This window comes from Chroicocephalus ridibundus, chromosome 1, assembly GCF_963924245.1.
Source record: "Chroicocephalus ridibundus chromosome 1, bChrRid1.1, whole genome shotgun sequence".
Classification (NCBI taxonomy): domain Eukaryota; kingdom Metazoa; phylum Chordata; class Aves; order Charadriiformes; family Laridae; genus Chroicocephalus; species Chroicocephalus ridibundus.
In genome coordinates, this window is record NC_086284.1 from 114,619,241 (window position 1) to 114,639,716 (window position 20,476).

Consider the following 20,476-nt stretch of genomic DNA (forward strand, 5'->3'; position numbering starts at 1 on the left):
ACAAAAGACTTGTAACCTTGATCTTTTGTCTGCAAAGCAGCTTTTATCTTTTAAATGACATTTCAAATAAAAAAGGATTAAATGACACAAAGTAACAGTACATTACAAATATCCAAGTTTTATCCTTCCTTAAGGTCCAGTATGACACCGAAAACATTACAAGAGTTTCAATCACTGATTACATAGCTCAGTCTACAAATTTCACGGCCAAACCTCCTTACAGCTAACAAAGTCCTCACTTAGGAAATCTTGATTGACATTGCAAGTTCTCGGGACCCAACGATTGAACAAAGAGGACCCCGAACTGAAGAAGAATGCACATAGGTCACTGCAAGTGGATGGAAGGTTTTGACAAGCCATAATTGCTATGCAAGAAAAACTTTAAAATTATTTGCCTGCTCGGGTTCATGCATGAGTGAATAGTACTCTGAGATCAGTAAGGGAAGAAATACCTACATTAAGGACACATGAAAGAATCTGAATTATAAGGAAGAAGTAACTAAATAAAGAACAACACTATGCATCTGAAATCAGAAAGGACAAGCAAAGCTTAGTACTAAAAGGCATTTGAAAGCTACCAAATCTTAACCTCAGGAGGTACAGCATCCCTCTGAAGCAGCACTAGATTACCTGATTTGCCAAACATTAACCCATTTGTGTCTGGTCCTAGATAATCACACTCCTACTGAATCTCAGAGGTCTGCACCAGAACACAGCACATGTTCTCAACTGGTCCGAAGTACAGTCTACCTTAAAGCCAAAAGGGGATGCAGTCCTTATTATGAAAGTCTGAAACACCAGATCAGTAATCAGGATGGGGTCTCGGTATGACCTTGTGATTGTGAAAAACTTTAGTATAAGTTTCCCATATTCACAGCCAATACTGTGGCCCTTGGGAATATTTTGCTACCTGAAGAGACAATGAGAAAAGCTAACCAGCCCTCATGGACTTAAAGTGAAGACCTACAGCAAGACATGTCATTGCTAATTTATCTTGACACAGTAAGGTGACACAATGTCACACAAAGTGGATGTGACCTGTTAACAGTCCCTCTCAGTCTGTTTCTGGTCAGGTATTTGACTATCAATCACAACATTAAGTCTACCAGCTGTGAGAAGAGCAGTGGTGACAGCAAAACACAGCACTTGTTCAGATCAATGTCTATGAAACCTTCAGGCATGTAGTGATTGGTATCGCTTAGCCAGACAGCAATTTCCACTGGGAAGTACAGATCCCTGTGCACAGAACCACAAGAGGTCAGGGCTTTTTGCTTTGCTTTTGTTTTCAACAAAAAGGGTGCTTAGAGCTAGTAATGGTCACTGATACCAGTTTTCCCAGTAGGAGCTGAACTTCTGATGAACTGCTTAAGCAGCTTTCCTTACTAGATCAGTTGCCATTCCACAGTTGATTCCTGGAGGAGTGAAGCTTCCAAATGGCTTGAGATCAGGGTAAACAACCTCAGTTTTCAAAGAAATAAGAAAATAGACAGGAGAAGGTAGATGCAAACATTACCACATGTAGGTTTGCCAGTCATGTATTTAAGGAAGTCAAGATTCTACCTATCCATATTCCAGGATGGTATTAGGTCATCTTGAACACAACAGTTCTCAGGCATGTACTTCTCAACTACTAAATGCCTCTCACTCATAGAAAGAATCATATCAAGATGAAAGACAGATGGCCATGGGAATGAAAGACACCACAGACACTTGCTTTCAGCTGTTTTGAGTATTTTTACAGAAGGATACAGATCTTTGGAAAGGGCTGATAGGAAAAAATTGCTTTCCATATTTTTACAGAAGGATACAGATCTTTGGAAAGGGCTGATAGGAAAAAATTGCTTTCCATATTTTTACAGGACATTATTCCATTAAGTTGGACTGTATAAGAAGTAAAAATGCTAAAAATAACCCCAATAGATGACTAGTACCCCACTGTTGTGAGCAATAAGAAATAAGACGCAGTTGAGAAGCTCTGTTATTTAGAAATCTGTGCTGGAAAGACACTGGAATCCTGCATTTGTAAGATTAAATGAATAGCAAACACGTAACCTGAGCATATCTAAATCCAGGAAGAAGGTTTTAGTCTTAGCCACAGAAATTGAGGATTTATTTATGCCATCATAATTAGAAAGCCAATGATACTAGATTACATTACAAGACTATATCAAGTCACAGAAAGACTAAAAGTTTCCCGTAACAATTAAAAATAATGGATACTTTTATCAATACTTGCTGCAGATGACATCTTTGCTTAAGTGTTAACATCCCATCTCCTGAATTAAAATGGAAAAGCTCAGAAGCATTTCAGAATTTCAAGGCCAGTCTTCAGGAAAATGGTGCTTAATTGTTTAAGTAGTATTACAAAAAAGTCATGAGAAGTAGAAGTGAAAGAAGGATTATTTTCAAATTTGGAAGCATTTGTTCAGTGAAGATTTGAAGTCCTTTCACAAACTAAATCATACCAGTTTCTATCAGACAATATAAAAGTTAATACTGGTAAATTAACTGCATACAGGATTGCACAATTATTTCTATACTACCCTCTTCATAGGCAAACTCCAATTCTGTAGAAGTCACTGACAAATATGTATTTATACTCTTCTATTGAAAAATTCTAATAAACAGAACACCGGCTATTATATAATGATTTTTGTAACATCCATTGATATTCTGAGAATTAAAAGTGAATAAATATACAATACTACATACTAAGAAATCAAAATAAAGTTGGCAAAATAGTTTTCCTAGTTTAATTAAAAATATTTCATTTAACTATCGCTTTTCATTTTTTTAAGAGTGAACAAGAACAGCAGCTTTGAAGATGCAGAGGATTTTCCATTTTAGTTAAAACTGGAATACTAGAGCGCCACACCATACAGTACCCCTTCTATAAACAGTAATCCTGATCCCTCTAAGTCCAGTGTTATGCAGGGAGAAAGCACTTTCATTCACTATGCTGTAACTAATATAATAGCAATATGCATTTATTCGATTTGATTCATATTCAGTAATTACTTCAGAAAATGATTTCTTAGAAATAGGCACATCCTTTATTCAAGTACCATCAGTAGTTCTGAAGTCCACGAGAAATTCTGCCCCCCACCCACCCCCTGCCTCAAATTCTCCTTCATTTGTTGGCACAAAGCAGCATTATACAGTACTTCAGGAGCTATTGACACAGATGATACAATACACAGTTAAATTAGGGCGACTGAACACGTTTTAAGTAAACAGTGATGGACAGTCTAACATTTTGTCTAGGGGAAAAAAAAAAGATGATAGAGGGTAACTACACCGAATGCTGATTGCCCATCTAATTCCAAATCAGAAAAGCTATACCCACCATACACACAGACATGTGCACACGCCAAGAATTAGTTACAGCTATCTGAAAACCATTAAGAAGCTTGGATGCATAAAAAGACAAATTTTCTTTGGCAAGTATCAGACCTGGACTCAACCCAGAAAAAGCAAGATTCTGATCCATGGGTCAGGAAGTCATTTTCTCCTCTGAATTTACACATTTTCAAGTGTTTAGAAGTTTGCTCAATGCTTTGGAAAGATCCATCATTTTCATTTAGCAGGTTAATTCTGCATTCACTATCTCTATTGTATTTTGCTAATGACTTAAATTTATTTATGAATATATTCACATGACTTTACTGAAATGCCATTTGCACAAAAATACAAATTTTCTCCTCAAAGGAACTATGGACTATATATAGGTTTATTATATATATTAAGCCACGCAGTGTCCTAGACTTAAAGTTTTCAGGCTAGTCCTATCTACACCTGATAAGAGTAAACTAAATATCAAATAAAACGTTCAGTTAAAAATGGAAGCAATAACTCAAGTATTACTCAGTAAAGGTTATGTCCTGCAAAACGTGCATATAAGAACAGCCTTGGAGGCAAAGCAGACACATACTTATTGTAATGAAATTTAATATTCTTGATGCTTTTTGCTCAGAGGCCTTCCTTAAGGAAATAGAGGAGAGGCGGGGTGGAGGGGAAATACTGAAGACAGTTACCTACAGTTTTAACAGAGCCTCCAGAACATGTACATTTTAAAATAGAGAATGTCTCAAAAATAAAATTACAAAACCCTTTAAAGTGCTGATACATGGATTTCAGCTATGATTTGGATAACATTAGCACTCATACCACTAATGTTCTACCCAAGTAAAGTATGTAGTAATAAAATAAAAATATTTGAGAACAGGTAAATTTATTTTCTCCCCAAATAAACTTCTTAGCAAATATTACATTTGTTTAGTCACATAATGAACCCTGCAAATTAACAAACAAAATTTGTTGTTCTGCGACACGTAACTAAATCACAACATTTTTAAAATGTACCATCAGGATTTTGCATACAATTTAATGCAGTTCATGACTTCCATAATTGAACCGAGATCTCAAACACTTCAGATTAGTTTACTCTTCACCACTGGGTTTGCTTTCAAATTAAGTGTAGGGTAAAAATAGCCAACGATCACATATGAGCTGACTCACGGTCTTAAACAGAGCGTTATCCTGAACTTTCTCCATAAAACAGCACCAGAGTTAAAAGGGAACTGGTAAATAATCAAACTTCAAGAGATATTTCAATACTTTGTTGTGAAGTGTTTTTTGTGCACATTCCCTGCCTCAAACATGCAGAAACCAAAGCTACAGCTGACAAAGCACTAGGCTTTCTTTTTGCTGGTGGTAAACACAAAGTGTAAGAACACCAGCCCAAAAACATCATGCAGTTCAGACATTACAGAAAGCTTCCGAGATACTGACTCCATATCCTGAATGGTAATTTACTGATTTCCTCCCCTGGAAAAGCAGGGGGTAAGGAAAGTTCACTCTTTATACTACTATTAGCTAATACAAAGCTTAGATTACTTCCTCTCACACTTCCAGATTTTATCCTCAGCATAAACAATTGCTCTGGATACAGTCCAAAATGTTCTTTCCAGCACTGCTCAGTTACGTGACAGACAGCATGAAGGGCAGAAGAGTTTGTACAATGAATCTTTATGTTCACAGAAAAAGGAGGTTTCCAGTGGAAGGCTCAGAGAGCCTGAAGATTGCCTTATCTCATCCCTAGCACGAGATTCAGGAAATGACTGCAGAGGTAAGCAGCAATCTGGCAAAACTGGTTTACACATGCATCGGTTCCTACTATCTTTCAGCAAGCACAAAATGCAAAGCAGTTGCATTTGCACAAGACAGCACAGATCTGAAGTACAGGGTTCATATTAAATAGGAATCCGTTCTTAAGCACAGCATAGTATTTCTCAATTTCCTGCACTTTTTAAAGTTACATTCTTCAGGAATGTAATTAAAGAAAGATATTAGTTCATCTACTGTGTCAATAGAGTTAAGAACTTGCAAATGTACTGCTTTCTGTTTGCTTCATAAATACTCTTTCATGTAAGAGAACTGGAAAACAGGTTTATATTCAAAGACACTTAGTTTTTATCTCAATTTATTGCTAGATACTACCGTTTCAGCTATCTAATTCGTACCCCATGAATATTAATACACAAACAATAAGCACATATACAATAGATTGTTATCGTAACTTTTTTAGGATATAGTATGTAACAAGATTATTATTTGAACTGTCGCTGGCAAAAATAGCTGCAACATATTTTTTTATTGTTTTACCACTATACTTTATCTATGATTCTATTTTTGAAAAATAAAGCACCAATTTTAAACCTCTTGCAATTTGAACATATGTTTTAACATACCCACTATCTTTCTATAGCAACCTAATTTTTTAAGTTCCAAAGACATGTGGGAAAGATACTGTGCCAAAATTGTGCCGAAATTAGTGGGAGTTGTACTCCCACTAAGCCACTGAAATTAAACTTTAAAATGGAAAACTCGGATATTATCTTGAAAATAAATATTCAGAGTTAGAATAATCAGTGTCCTTATATTAGATACAAATTACAGAACACATATATTACTGCCTACAGCTTATTTGGAAAACTGTTTAAACACAAAATACTCCTCTATACCCCAAAAATTTTTGAGTACTGTACTTGTGTTTTCAAGTCAACACAGAAGTGGAAACTCAAAAGACAAGGCAACTGTATGTTTTGAGAGTTTTAAAACCAAGTTATATTGCTGAAAAATACCTGATTAGTGCACCAGAACTTATACATTAATCACAGAACTACAAAATGGTTTGGATTGGAAGGAACCTTAAAGACCATCTAGTTCCAGTCCTCTGCCATAGGTGTTGAAACATCTTTCACCAGACCAGGTTGCTCAAAGACCCATCCAACCTGACCTTGAACGCTTCCAATGATGGGGCATCCACAGCTTCTCTGGGCAACATGTTCAGTACCTCACCACCCTCATCATAACAAGTTTCTTCCTTATGTTCAATCTAAATCTACTCTCTTTTGGTTTAAGACCATTGCACCTTGTCCTGTCACTGTAGGCCTTGGTAAAAAGTCTCTCTCAGCCTTTCTTATAAGCCCCCTTGAAGTATTGAAAGGCCGTAGTAAGGTCTCCCCAGAGCCTCCTCTTGTCCAGGCTAAACAACCCCAACTCTTGCAGCCTGGGTTCGCAGGAGAAGTGCTCCATCCCTCTGATCATTTTTGTGGCCTTCCTCTGGACCCATTCTAACAGGTCCATGTCTGTTTTGTGCTGGGCACCTCAGCGCTGGACACAGTACTCCTGGTGGGGTCTCATGAGAGCAGAGTAGGTGGGGGGAAATCACCTCCCTCAACCTGCTGTCCATGCTTCTTTTGATGTGGCCCAGGATATGGTTGGCTTTCCAGGTTATGAGTGCACATTGCCAGTTCATATCCAATTTTTCACCCAGTGTACCCAAGTCCTTCTCTCAGTCAATTCATCCCCCAGCCTGTACTGATACTAGCGATTACCCCAACCCACAGGCGGGATCTTGCACTTGGCCTTATTAAACCTCATGAGGCCCATATAGACCCACTCCCCCAGCCTGTCAAGATCCCTCTGGATGGCACCCCATCCTTTCACCCTATCAACTGCACCATTCAGCTTGGTGCTATCTGCAAGATTTCTGAGGGTGCGCTCAGTCCCACTGTCTACATCATTAATAAAGATATTAAAAGGTACCAGTCCCAGTACAGACCCCTGAGGAGCAACACTTGTTACTGATCTCCATTTGAATGTGTTACTCTACCAGTATAGTTCATACACTGGAAATACACACTTACTTTTAACAGTAAGGCTTTTCCATGATATTCAACTAAAATGAAAACAACTGTTCCTATAATAGGTATCTCCTATTTCAGACCATATTTCACAGTGCGACCATTACTGGCCCTGGCTTAAGGGATAGAAGAATGATAGCAACTTTTGATTAAAATATAATTCTGAAGTGGAAACTTCATAACCTTGTGAAAAACAGATTTTATTGTCTAGGACAGGATAAAATACAAAGAAAACTAAAGCTAAGATTCTCTGAAATATTTTTGAACAAGTTTGCCTTTGCATATATTAACAGTTCAGCATTACAGGCAAACAAGTTTCTCGTACCTTGCGCTCAATGAAGACATTCTTTCCAATCAAATCATCTGTTATTCCAAATTTGGATGATGATGGTGATGTGCTAAGAGCAACTGTAGACGCAACCTGCAGAACATTCATTCCTTCCAGTATGCAATTAATTAGTTTATAAGGATGCTATTCCATAGTACTTTCTATCAGTCACTAGCTTCATTAACCAATGTCGGACAGGCATTAGAACATCCAGCTTAAAGTTGTTTCCATTTATCCATTTCCTGATAGACTTCCAGTTTCCTCCCAACTTAACCCAATGACAAAATAATTACCTTGGTATTTCTTATAATAGTCAAGGTAGATTTTCATCTTTTCCAATGCCCTTATCCAAGAAGGTGGTGGCAAAGGAAGCCTGAAAACATTGATAATGTAAATTTTAGTGTTTCGTAGTTGACTTTTTTTCTTCTCCAAAAAGCATTCACTTTGTAAACAATCTTTGGGCTTTAAGTGTCAACCCCAGAATGGTCATAAGCCCCCAACTACTACTTAGGCTTCAGTTTAAATATTTATTTCCATTTTGTAGGAAGAGAAATATAGAATTTCAGATTGTAGGGTAGTGCAAAAAGCCTAAAAATCTCGAGTAATAAACACTGAACACTCAAACCAGAAGACAGGGGAAGAAAATGCAGCGGAAATCATTTGGGATTTTATTGTTTTTCTCCAGTGTTTGGCTGACTGTTTGATTACTCACATTCACCAGTTCTTTGAACATAGAGAGCATCTAGGGAATCTAATGCTAAGAGCCAAATTTCAACAACAAAAGAACTTCACCTATCCTTGTTGTCCATAAGACCAAGTGTATGTTTAGCAATTTGAAAAATTATGCTATTTATTTCATTAATTTAAACACCAACTTTAAGTATTTGTTTCTGGATGTCCAAGCTTAATCCATTTCAAGCTAGATAAACTAAAAAAAGAAACCCATAAATTCTAAGTTACGTAACTCAGAGTAAGCTATGAGCCAAACTTTTATAACCGCAAAAGGTCATTCTTTTAGACAGCCTTGGTACATGAAGCAATGTAAAAGTTTTCTTTGCGCAAACAAGTCTATTATTTATTATCCTAATTGTTTACCATTCTGACTAATGTCATAATAAACAAAATAAAGTCTTAAATGTTTTTTCCCCCTTTGTTTTTCCTTCAGGGGAGAAGGGGAGGAGAAAGGAAGAAAGGGAAAGCAAGGGGGAATTTAGGACTGCCTCCACCTGCTTGCAAAAGGTCAAGGTATGGAAATGTAACACTGACCAAAACAAGTATCTCAATTTAATAGTCCTCATAGGGATTATTTTACTCTCAATTACGGTTTAGTAATCAATGGATTATTTCCTCAAGAGACACCAATTTCTTTTTTACTTCCTGTCTTAGAAAACTGCCTTAGAAAACTTGGGTATACTACTACTAATAAGCTGGTGCTAAAATATGTTGTAAAATCTCATACCCTTATCAAAGGTGTGCTACAGTGTTAATAAAGTGTTACTAAATAACAGCAAGTAACAGCTTCAGTAAAACACTGAAGAAAACAGTAAATGATAATGCCAATCTGTGAAATTTTGTGGTTAAAAATAGAGGCCCTAGGTTCTAGCTGCACTGCATGCTCATTTTGACAGGGTGAAAGGAACATGGCTTCACTCCACATCACGAAGTGACAAATTCTATGGTGATTACATAAATCCCTCCAGACGAGAAGAGGAGATCTAATGTGTTTATTTAATCAGAAAAGTGACAACAGTCATTACTTTATTCTCTTTTCCATTAAGGTATGTAAAGAAAGACAAATAAGAATAAAGGCAGCAAAGAGCATTCTCCTCTTCATTGTGAAGCCCTTAAAAATATACACTCACTTAAATAGCCCTAGTGCAATAACTAAATATATTATGTATACAAACACCCCATATTTTTACTTAATACTCCAAAAAGCTTCATTCTCAGCTCTTTGTTTAAACTGACTGATACATCTCCTACAGAAGAAAATTACTAGAGCGTATAGAGCGACTTATATGGTGTGGTTTTTTGTTCTTGTGTTAGTTTTTTCACATGTGCCTATCCATTTGAAAGGACTCTTACTGCACAATAATTAGAACAAAGAAATCAAGAGGAGTAAGGTGTAAGGGTATTACTTTTACACTTTCTTCCTTCACTCCTAATCTAACTCATTAGGTTAACCATAGAGAAGTAACTTCAAAAAAACATTTGTGTCAGCTATTTAAACTAATAAACAGCCATCTCTATGTCAATGAATATTTTTTTCCTAAATAACTTTATACCATTGTTCAAGAGATTACAAGGGATTGTAATATAAATATATTAAAATATTGTGTAAAAAGCTAGTCTCCTTATCAAAGAGTAGAAGGAGAAACCTAAGGAGAAACCAGGATAAACCGATACGTGACTGCAATTCTCATGGCAAGCTATAGAGAACACTATAAAGCTAATTTTTTACAAGGAACTGCCCAAAACAAATGCATGGAAAAACACACCCAAGCAAGTTTAGTGTAATATGCTTTTTTTTTTCCAGAAAAAGTTTAACTATTTTTTCCCAACATTGTTTAGAAAAATTCACACTGTTCCCAGTGATAGAGCTTTTCATACAATAGTTTTCCTCATTAAGACATATTTGACATGATACACTGTTTCAGTTTTTCAGACATGTCCTATAACCACATCAGCCAGAATGGAGCCTAGAAGAAAAAAATGCTACTCTCACTCCATCCATTACCACTATAATGTGATCACAGTAGAAACAGTTTCTATACCTTCATTACAATTTCACGAATAATTTTTTACGTATGACCTCCAATAACATTTATCTCAATAGCACAATCATCTCAAAGTAATTTCAGCATTTAAATAACCCTAAAGAGAACATCCATATAAAACCGATTGAGTCTAGACAAATCCTCTCTAAATTTTAGCATAGAGCCACCAACATAGTCCCATGCAAAACTAAATCTCAGTCAGTGGCTAAAGCCAGGAAACAATTTGGTGGGACAGAGACAACTACCAGCTGAAGCAGCAGGCTGCCCAGCTCGGCTGGATGCATTGACCTCTATCTTCCATTTCCATTAACTTCTAGGGACAGGACCTTGGTCTGTTCTAGTCCATGAAATAGCATTCCTCAAGAAAACATGGCACCACCTTCAAAACTGAAAGTACTATAACAGATCAACATGATTATTTGCAGATGACTTCTGATCTGCTGGTCATAAATATACTACTGACTCTTAGAAATGTCTACAGTGTTTTGATAGTTTATTGTTTTCTACTTTGTAGATACAGTTGTTAATTGTTTTGTCCCCTGTTATTATCAGTTTTCTTTCTCTCTCCAAAAAGCTTTCCAAAAAAGGATTTCAAGTGGATCTGTATGTTACATAACACCTTAACACTAGAATCCGAAAAAAAAGTGACAGTTGTCTTAACGATCCCATCTTCTTTCCCTACCATGAACTGTACCATGCCTAATTTTCCTCCAGCCTGGAACTTCTTTGGATAAAACCCTATAAGAAGAAAGTCAACATTCCCCATTTCATTTGTGGGTTTTCTTTATAACCTCTCTCTCACCTCCAATTTATACAACCATCACCCTTTTCCCTAGCACAATCTTCTATTCACAACAGGTACTGCTCATATAAATGCTGCAGTAATCACATAAGAATGCTGTGAAAACTGTCAATTTAAGTGTGGATTACTAAATGCAAGATCATTATTGCATTTAGACTGATGAGGAATGATTCTCTGCAGTGTGTTGAATCTCATCTAGTTTTAGATTTTTATTGAAATACCATAATCAATTTCAGTAAGAGTGACTGTGTCTATTCAAGACATGATTGAATTGAATTGGCTACAAGTGTGGACCTCTATATTTCAAAATATGCTACCTGACAAAATTTAGAACAATTGTCTTCAATTTTTCAGTGTGCCTTTTCTTCATGTATCAATATATTGCTTTATTACTATAGCACTTTTTGTGCAGCTTCGTTTTTAGAAACTTCACACAAAGCTGTGATTGCCATGTTGGAGTTCCACATGGGAAACTGGACACTTCGAGGAAAGTTACACATTCTTACATGAAGAGTTTCTGAAACTCAAACTCTTACATCTGAGTTTCAGAGTATCTGTGGATTTAAAGCCTCCTAGTCTGTTATATCAATCTAAGTACACGGCGGTAAAACAATTAAGCTTCCAGATGAATGTTTAAATGAAAAATTAAAGCAACTCTACAGTAGGTCTAGACTGTGTATACTATAACTCATATGCTCGTGGTTGGAACTTTTTTTTGGTAGTATTGCTTTAATCATTCTGACTACATTGCAGTAAGTTCCAATACATCGTCCCTTCTGTCAATGCTTCTAGTACTCATTCCCTTCAAGAAAGACAATTTATTAACTGCTATGTCCCCATACTTGAAAGTGCTTGCTTGCGAACATTCACAATGGTTACTAAAAGGAGGAGAAAACACAAGGAAACAAAGATTTTCTTTGTTTCAGATGGTCTTAAACTTCAAAGTTTAAGTTTTAAAGTACTTTTGTGCCTTTACAGTCACCCTCAAAGTCCAGTCTATTAGAAGCAGACTGGTAAGGACATATGCAGGCAGGTTTTTTTAAAGTCAAACTATAATCAAAATAATTACATTTATAAGCTCTGGGGAAAAAAACCAACAAAGTAAATCTCACTATTACATCACAAGAAGTGCTTTCTTAAAACAGTCATTAGAAGTAATGTTTGCCAGCTAAATCCAATTCTAATGTATATTATGGGGATCTCTAAATACAGAGCTTTCCTAAACTAATTTAGTGAAGGAAGACTGGCAGGAAACGAATTAAAATCAGCATAGCTGAAGGTTTTACATCATGAAACACAACTTACATCCCTGTTCCTACTGTAATTAGTCTACAATCAGCAATGTACCAAAGAAACCATCAAATGAATGAGAGTCTAGCTCACTGACAGCCATCACTGCATTACCTTTAATCTAGCTGAAATTACGGCCAAGGTATCTCCCCAGTGAATACACATTCATGATAAACATGACCTGCCACTGGATGTCATTACTACTACATAAGCGCAGCTGGAAGACTCTCACCTGTACTTAAGTAAATCCTCAGAAGCTGCAGAAGAGAACACTTCAGTGACTACACTTACACTCGGGGAAGTCAACTCATTTGTATACAATACATTAATTCTTCATCAGTTTTCCCTTCCCCTCCTGACGGGGGCATCAGCTGTGTCCCAAAACCTGTATAGCTTATACTTCTAAGGAAATTGCTTCGTTGAGAGAAAGCTGCAAAAAAGTCTTTAGATTAAAGCTATGCAAGGTAAGAAAGGTAAAGTTACAAAGACAGGTTTTTTTAGTAGCTCAAAGGTTCAAAAGGAAGATGACAGAAAGCTGCAAAACTATCAAAGAAACTAACATGGAGACTGAAGGGGATACCCCAGCACCATCAAGGGTTTGCTACAACAAGTAGTAGCAACCTCCTTTCTCCCACCTGACCAATGCCTGCCTAGCCAGCAGAGACTCTTCAGGTGTCTTACTGGAAACTATGAGTGCACTATCTGTTTTTAAATCCTACCAATCCTTTGCGAATGTTAAGTAATAGTTTGCAGTCGGGTATACCCACTTTGCACTCTGTAAAACCCATGTAAATAAAAGTTACCTGAGATGGACTATAAGAACACACATGCAACGTTATCTCCTATTTGTATCTTGTGATGATGTGCCAACTTTCTTTAGGTGCACTAGGCAAGGAACCATAATCTTTAATGCTGTAGTACCCCATAAAGCACCAATTTACATCAATTTAAAAAGCTAAATGTGGAAGCATCATAGAGCAGCAGTCTATCCATTTCTTCCTGAAAACTGTTACAAACCATGGTGACACTCCCACATAATGCAACAAGCATTCACTTCCACAGATATTTAGAAGACCTCAACGTTGAGCTGTCGGCTACTTAAGCCCAAAAAATTTCTCTGGACAGTTATGTTATGAAAAGTATTATCCCAGACAGGTACCCTTACTAACCAAACACTAATCTCTGAAAGGTATATTTCCCTATTCATTCCACCTATTGATAATATTACACTTGTGGCAGCTAAAGATTGCGAAAGTTGGCAATCAGAAGAGAGGAAAAAAAATCAGGTAAAGAACAGGTGTTTAAGGAAATATTAAATACTGACCCTAACAGAGGCTGCTAAAGATGGTAGCAGAGCACGCCTTTAAGGAGTCAGATCCTAAAGTGAAGTAAATTACTACTGCCATCAGTGAACCTTTTTTCCCCATAAAACACAGCATGAAATCTACTATGCAGGATTTAAATACTGGGTGGCAGAAAAGGCCATCGTCTCAGCATCCAAACATAGGCATACTGTGCCATTTCAGATGGAAGATAACCCCTGAGATACCCGCGTGAGGCTGGACCACAGGATAGGGAAGAGAAGCTTCAGGTAACCAACACCACTCCGGAAGGGCAGCTGGAGGACAGCCCATCTAAACCAGAACTAAAACACACCTTCGGCACCTGACAGATGCCCTATTTCTGCTGCACTGACAACAAGGCTAAAAGCAGTTTCTGAACGACAGTAGTTTATAACCCACTTTAAGAAAAAGTGAAAAAAGTGTAGCACACTGAGCTATGATCAGCTGCTCCACCAACAGTTCAGAAGACTGAGCTAGAGAGAACATCTGGTTAGGCAGCAGGGGACCAGCATGTCATCTGTTGCCCTGATGTAAAGTGTGGCTTGTGGGACACAGTGTTTATACTCTGAACCCTACCTATAGCATTTCAAAGCACATTTGGCATGGATGCCACTTGAGACTTCATAAAACTGAAGGATGAAGAAAAGACTAAAGAAAAGAGGAGACTTCTCCCATTACATGATTTAGTTAAGTAAATTTCATTTCCTTTATAGCACTTACAAGCCTTAATTCCAAAAACAGAGTATCACAAATACAAGCAAGACAAAACCTGCAAGTGGACAAGCCAGAGGATCCCCACTACTTATGATTTGGTGCCTTCACAGAAGAACCAAAGCATCGACACACAAAATCCAATCAAAAAAAAAAAGCACTGAAAGCAGTGCCTCAAAAGGGGATGCCAGGGATATCTGCTGGCCCAGAACCTTGTAATGAACATCATCTCTTGCTGATCATCCTGCTGCATTCAAGGAAGCAGGACTTTAAAACTAGGATGTAATTCAACCTCTGACTTCTGTGCCAAATTCTTCTCCTAGATTAAGGAAGAACTTAAAATTTTAGCTAAGTGCTCAGGTAAAAAGGGTCACAGTATTAAAAAAAAAAAAAACCACAATCAAAAACACCCACCACAAAGCTAACACAAAACTTGGGGCATCACATGATTTCTGCTGAGGTTTACATCTACTAATATTCCCAAAGGCTCACAGAAATACATCGCTATACCTATTGTCCCTTAGAAGTGGATTAAGAAAGTGTACAAACTAACAAAACCTAATGAGAAGAGAGGAATACAGGGCTTTAAAAATCAAAATAATACTCTTGGATCTCAATAAGCCTAGAAAGGCAGCATCATTTACACATTTTAATTATGTAGTGCTTGAAAAAAACCCCAACAACTTATCTTTGGTAGGTAATATCTTGTTCTCATTTCTTTTTAAATTGTTTTGCCTGATTAGTATTTTCAACACATTTGCTTTGTAGAAAAATGAATTTAAATCAAAACACAATCAACCACTCTAGCTGTGATCCTACCTGATCTCCAGGGTCTACAGCATCACTTCTAATGAACTTGGCAGCTGAATAATCTTTGAGTATGATTTTAGAAAGGAAAAATTGTTATACTTAGCTCGTACTAAATTAATTACAAGCAGAATCCTTACTTAAGATGGGAGGGTGTTTACATGTATTTCAAGTGAGACATCTTACACAGGATCATAATAGAGACAAGGCACTTAATTTATCACAAAGTTAACCAGACCATGCCAGCTAGACTACAGGCCCAGAGCTTGTGGCATCCCTTTTGCCTTACAGCATCTCCCTTTCATGCAATAGGAAAAATAGGAAAGCCAAATTTTTAATAGGAACCGATACAAAGGATATAAAAGTTTGTTTTTAAAAAGTATTATTAAAGTAAACTGCAAGCCTCACTCAAGCTTTGTAGTTCTGGTTCTTGCATTGGTTGCTGAGGGGTGCAGGGGGGATGAAGACAGGGACAACCATGAGTGGATGAAAATGAAGATGATGATTCACAAAATTCACATGTTTGAGAAAATGAGAAAAAATGCCCAGTTCCAGTTTTTAGAAAAACTGGAAAAATGTGCCAAAATTATGAAAGTGGAAGTTTATTTCTGAATCAGTTTGTTTTTTTAAAGCAGAGTTTATAATACTTTTCTTTATAAAGGTTAAGCAGAAAATATTCTTTTACTTATGCAGTTATTTTACCTCAAATTCTCATTTTACTGAAATTGAGGTTTTATTCTCCTGTAACACTACCTTCTACAGCAAAATTTTTAAGCTGCTGTTTACAATTTACGAAGTCCACTGTTTGTACAAAACTTGTACAAACATATATAAAAAATATAATTCTGCTGCTCATTAAGTGTTGTCTCTAAGTCCACAATACAAAACATGCCTTTATCTTCTTAAATTGCACTATGGTGTGAGATACAATATCCAGGCTGTCCTTTCAACAGTTTTACTACTGCTTTTCTTGGACTTACTCTCTACTTACATGAACATTACTATAGTATTCAAGACACACCACGGATACAGTCCTTTTTTTGCATGGATATAGATCTTTTGCCGCCTTCTGTTATAGCAAGTATTCACAGTCCCCTTCCCAGGCAACTGAATAATCTTGCAAATGCTGTGAGACAAATTTACTTATGTCTTGGCTTTCAAAGAAAAAGTAGACAGACTAAACTGATAAAGCAATTGTTTCTTAATCTCTTTCATGGTAGAGAATTAGTTTCTCTCAATTCCAAAGTAAATTAAACATTTTTTGTATTTGATGTTTAAGTACCTGTAGAATTAACAGTTCTTCCCACTACAGAAGGAAAGGGATTTAGTACAAGCACCGTACAGGAGAGAAGGCTGTACTAGCTGAAGAGACTTGTCTCAAAGCAAGCTTTTCTGTATACCACTGAATAGATTGTGTTTGGTGTCATTTATTCTCAGCAAACTTTGAACATCTGCACACAACTCGAGTCCCTCTCACAGATTTTTATACCCCCCCTTTCAGACTAGAACTGCTTTTTTATGCATATGGAAAGTAGCAGGCATGTCAATAAAGCCCAAATGGAAAAAATCCAAAATGTTTTCAATAAAATGTCAGTTCTAATTCTTTCCCAATTTTGTTTGGGACCTTTGCACGCAAAAAAAGAGGAAAAAACCCAAGCCATTTTTAAATCAGTTCTGAGCAGTTTTGACTAATACGACTGTTGTATCCTTTAAGCCTTAGAATTTTACTATAAACACAGATAGAATATTTAGTGTTTCAGATATTAGGACTAAAGAAGCCTTTAATGACTAAAACCAGTTCACTGCACAGCTTCCTGTGCTTGAAGGGGAAGAAGGGGTTTCCCTAAAACTTTGAAAAAGGAAACCCAAATTTGTTGTTGCATTTCACTAGAGGGCAGGGGACAGGGAATGACATATGAAGGACCCTCAGTCAACCAAAGCATTATTTTTACTCATCAGTAGAGCACATATTAGATTTCTCTGGTCTCTGCTATTTCCTTATCTCTTCTCTCCCCCTCACAGCTCTTCCTCCTCGTGCCCTCCAGCATTCAGTCCAGCATCTATTCTAATCACATAGGATGAAGAGTAATTATGAAACCATGTCCCTCACCAATGAGTACATGCACCTATCACTGACCAAACAGACCCACGTAGGAAGCTCTTTAGCTCTGAATAAGTGCTTGACATTGCTAAATGCTACCTAGAAAGTAGCCTGCTGTTTCTTTCATTTACAAATCCTTGGAAAACACTCAATACCAGCATCACTTTCCCAACAAGAAGAACCTGCCTCTGCTTGGAACAGAGAAAAGTCCATAATAGCATTCAATTAATTTTCTCACTAGAGAAGTTGGTATCACATACTTGTCAACTATACCAAAGCATAAAATGAAATAAAGTGTGAAATACCATTATATTGATAGTAAAGCTTTAAGATTATCTGAAACAATTTATTTGAATATGAATTCAAAGAAGCAACTCAGAGGAATTTATAGTAAAATGCATTTGTTACAATAATTAAAATCACAATTCAAAAAGGTCCCCTGAATTCATCAGTTAAATTGTCCCAAATAAAAAAGTAAAGAAAGAACAGCTCATCCTATTACGTAACATATGCATAAGTCACTTATTATACTGGTCACTCAGTTTAATTGAAATTGTGAGTTACTATGCAAGAGTTTCCATTAACCAGTTGACCTATGCTATGTAACATTACTTCTGCAAAAGTGACCTTCTTAAACAGTTACAACCCCCATAAGCTATGAAACTGTCAGCCTCAAGAGTATTGCCTACGAGCACAAGAAGAAAAATCTTTTTTGGCAACTAACTGAACATACGTAATTCTGATCCAGGGTTTAAGGACACTGCAGCATAAGCATATCCAGTTAATGGCAATTCAGTGCAAGTGAGGGAGAAACAAAGGAAAGAAGTAAACTGAACTTGCAGAGGAAGTTCAAACCTAACAACTAACAGATTAACAAGAGACCAGAACTCTACAGTTGCTGAGGGATAAGCCACCGAAGAAATCACTCAAGTGTAACCTTGAAAGGGTTAAACCAGAACTTTGTAACTCATAAAAAAGGCAAACAAGATTATCATGCATCTTAAGGAGGGGGAAAAAGCAAGTCTATCATGGAATAAGAGGCGGGTGATATTGTATGGAATTTATTAAGAAATGCTTTAAGGAGATTGTGAGGTTGTGGAAAACTTATTGTGAGATGTTTAGGGGGAGAATCGAAGACAAGGAAAGGGAGGAATCAAGGTGGTTCAGGGATGAATGAATGTGGGGAAAAGTGGGAGATGGAGACTGAAATAAGCTGGCTATCTGTGCCTGTTTCTCCATTTAAACCACTGAAATATTCCACATACGAGATAAATCCCCTTACCCCCAATACCGCAAAGAATACAAAGTAAACAATATTAAATGCTAATCATCATCTGCCATTAACATGTGGTTTGACATACAGTATATTTATACTAGTTAATTAAGCATGCCCAAATTGGGCCCCCAAAACTGCCTACTGAAAATGACCCCTGCTCTGTATTTGTTGATTGACCTCTGGAAGCTCTTTGGAATGGAGTTAGTTGTCCTGGGGCAAAACTTTTGCTACATTTCAACAGTCCAAGAGTTCGACAATAAGTTTCCAGTTTTCTTCAGCTTTTCTTATTATAATTTATATACACTAATATAATATAGTATGTATATTATATACAATGTATTATATATAAATATAACATACAATATGAAGATACACATATATTTTATAGTGTATTATGATCAAATATCATATTCCTATATAATAGGTATCTATATGCAAATATTTTAATCTATTTTAAAATAAAAATAAACATAATATATAACTACATAATATAATTATATAATACATACAATACACATGGTATATAATATGTACATATGTAGCCATAGATGAAAGAATAATAACAAACCTAAAAAATATAATTATTGTTAGATTTAAAATATTTCGCTAAGTAAAAGAATTAGCATTTTTCAAATGCTAAATGCAACGTAAACTCAGCATATCCTATCTATTGAACAACCCAAATGACCTTTCCAGTTTGATGAATACTATAATTTTACTAGAATTGGTAAGAAATAATTACCACTAATGCACCTGAAATGACAATTTATACTTACTTTGCATAGTCAAAGAGCCTGCTGTCCCACAGCTGATGAGTTCCTCTAGGACCAGAATGGAAGAAACAAGAATCTGAACCATCAAATTTGTTGAGACCATCTTCAGAGTTTTTTGATGCATGGCTGTGCACAACGTCCAGCAGAACAGTGATGCCCATTGAGTGAGCAACGTCAATCATTTCTTTCAGATCATCTGGAGTTCCATAACGGCTATCAGCATGGAAATGCAATGTGTTATGAGTGATACAATCAGAACGTAAGCTGACAATACTGAACATTACTCATAAAACCTACATCACAGTCAGAAGTTCTTCATCACCTCATTTCCCGTTGTGTACAAGTTGTTTTTTCAGCCTCTTAAGTAGTATTTATTACAAACTGACAATTAAAACAATTTTTAAATTATAAAATTATATAATGCATGCAATGTTTTGCAGAAATGGTTTCAAAGTTTTATTCTTCCCTCTTAATCTGTCAATAAATCATATTCAGTATAAAAGATAACTGATACAACTTAAAGCTTCTACTTAATATTGAACACTTCCATACTTTAAGAGACAAGAATATATTTGTATTACTAGAATAAAGTAATGCATGACGACTACAAAAGTAAATATACATTCATGAAAGTCCTCAAAATACACCATTTGCTGCTGTCCTGCTTAGTTATTTGTTTTAGGTACTACACTCTTTTCCAACATGTTTTTAAATAAAGGTTTTTGTTTCCTGTGTCCAAGACCTTTCTTTCAACTAATTATGCCAGTTAAAACTTCCTGTCCATCTATATTTAGCCAGGTTGTCACTTGAGCTTCACTAAGATAAAAAAAAAAAAAGCCCACCAACAAAAAACTCCCACAAACTCACAACATTCAGGTGATCATAATATTCTTAACAATTACCTGAATACCTTTTCCATCTATTTTCACCCTAGTCTTCAAATCTAAGTACAGTCTGTTACAAGCATGGGAAAAAGTTCCCAGAGAACACAGAGCCATGATTTTAATCAAGTTTATTATGAACAAGTAGTGTACAGTTCTGTTTATCATAAAAGAATGAC

At 36.3% G+C, this 20,476-nt stretch overlaps 1 protein-coding gene across 5 annotated transcripts in view; it reads right to left on the reverse strand.

The window, feature by feature from the left end:
• The window catches only part of GBE1 (1,4-alpha-glucan branching enzyme 1), a 387,946-nt gene that overhangs the window by 74,421 nt on the left and 293,049 nt on the right, over positions 1-20,476 (reverse strand). For all 5 annotated transcript variants that reach the window (XM_063347805.1, XM_063347765.1, XM_063347776.1 and 2 more), the window contains one exon: positions 19,420-19,629. In XM_063347805.1, coding sequence (XP_063203875.1) covers positions 19,420-19,629 — 210 coding nt within the window. The remainder of the gene's footprint in view (positions 1-19,419; positions 19,630-20,476) is intronic.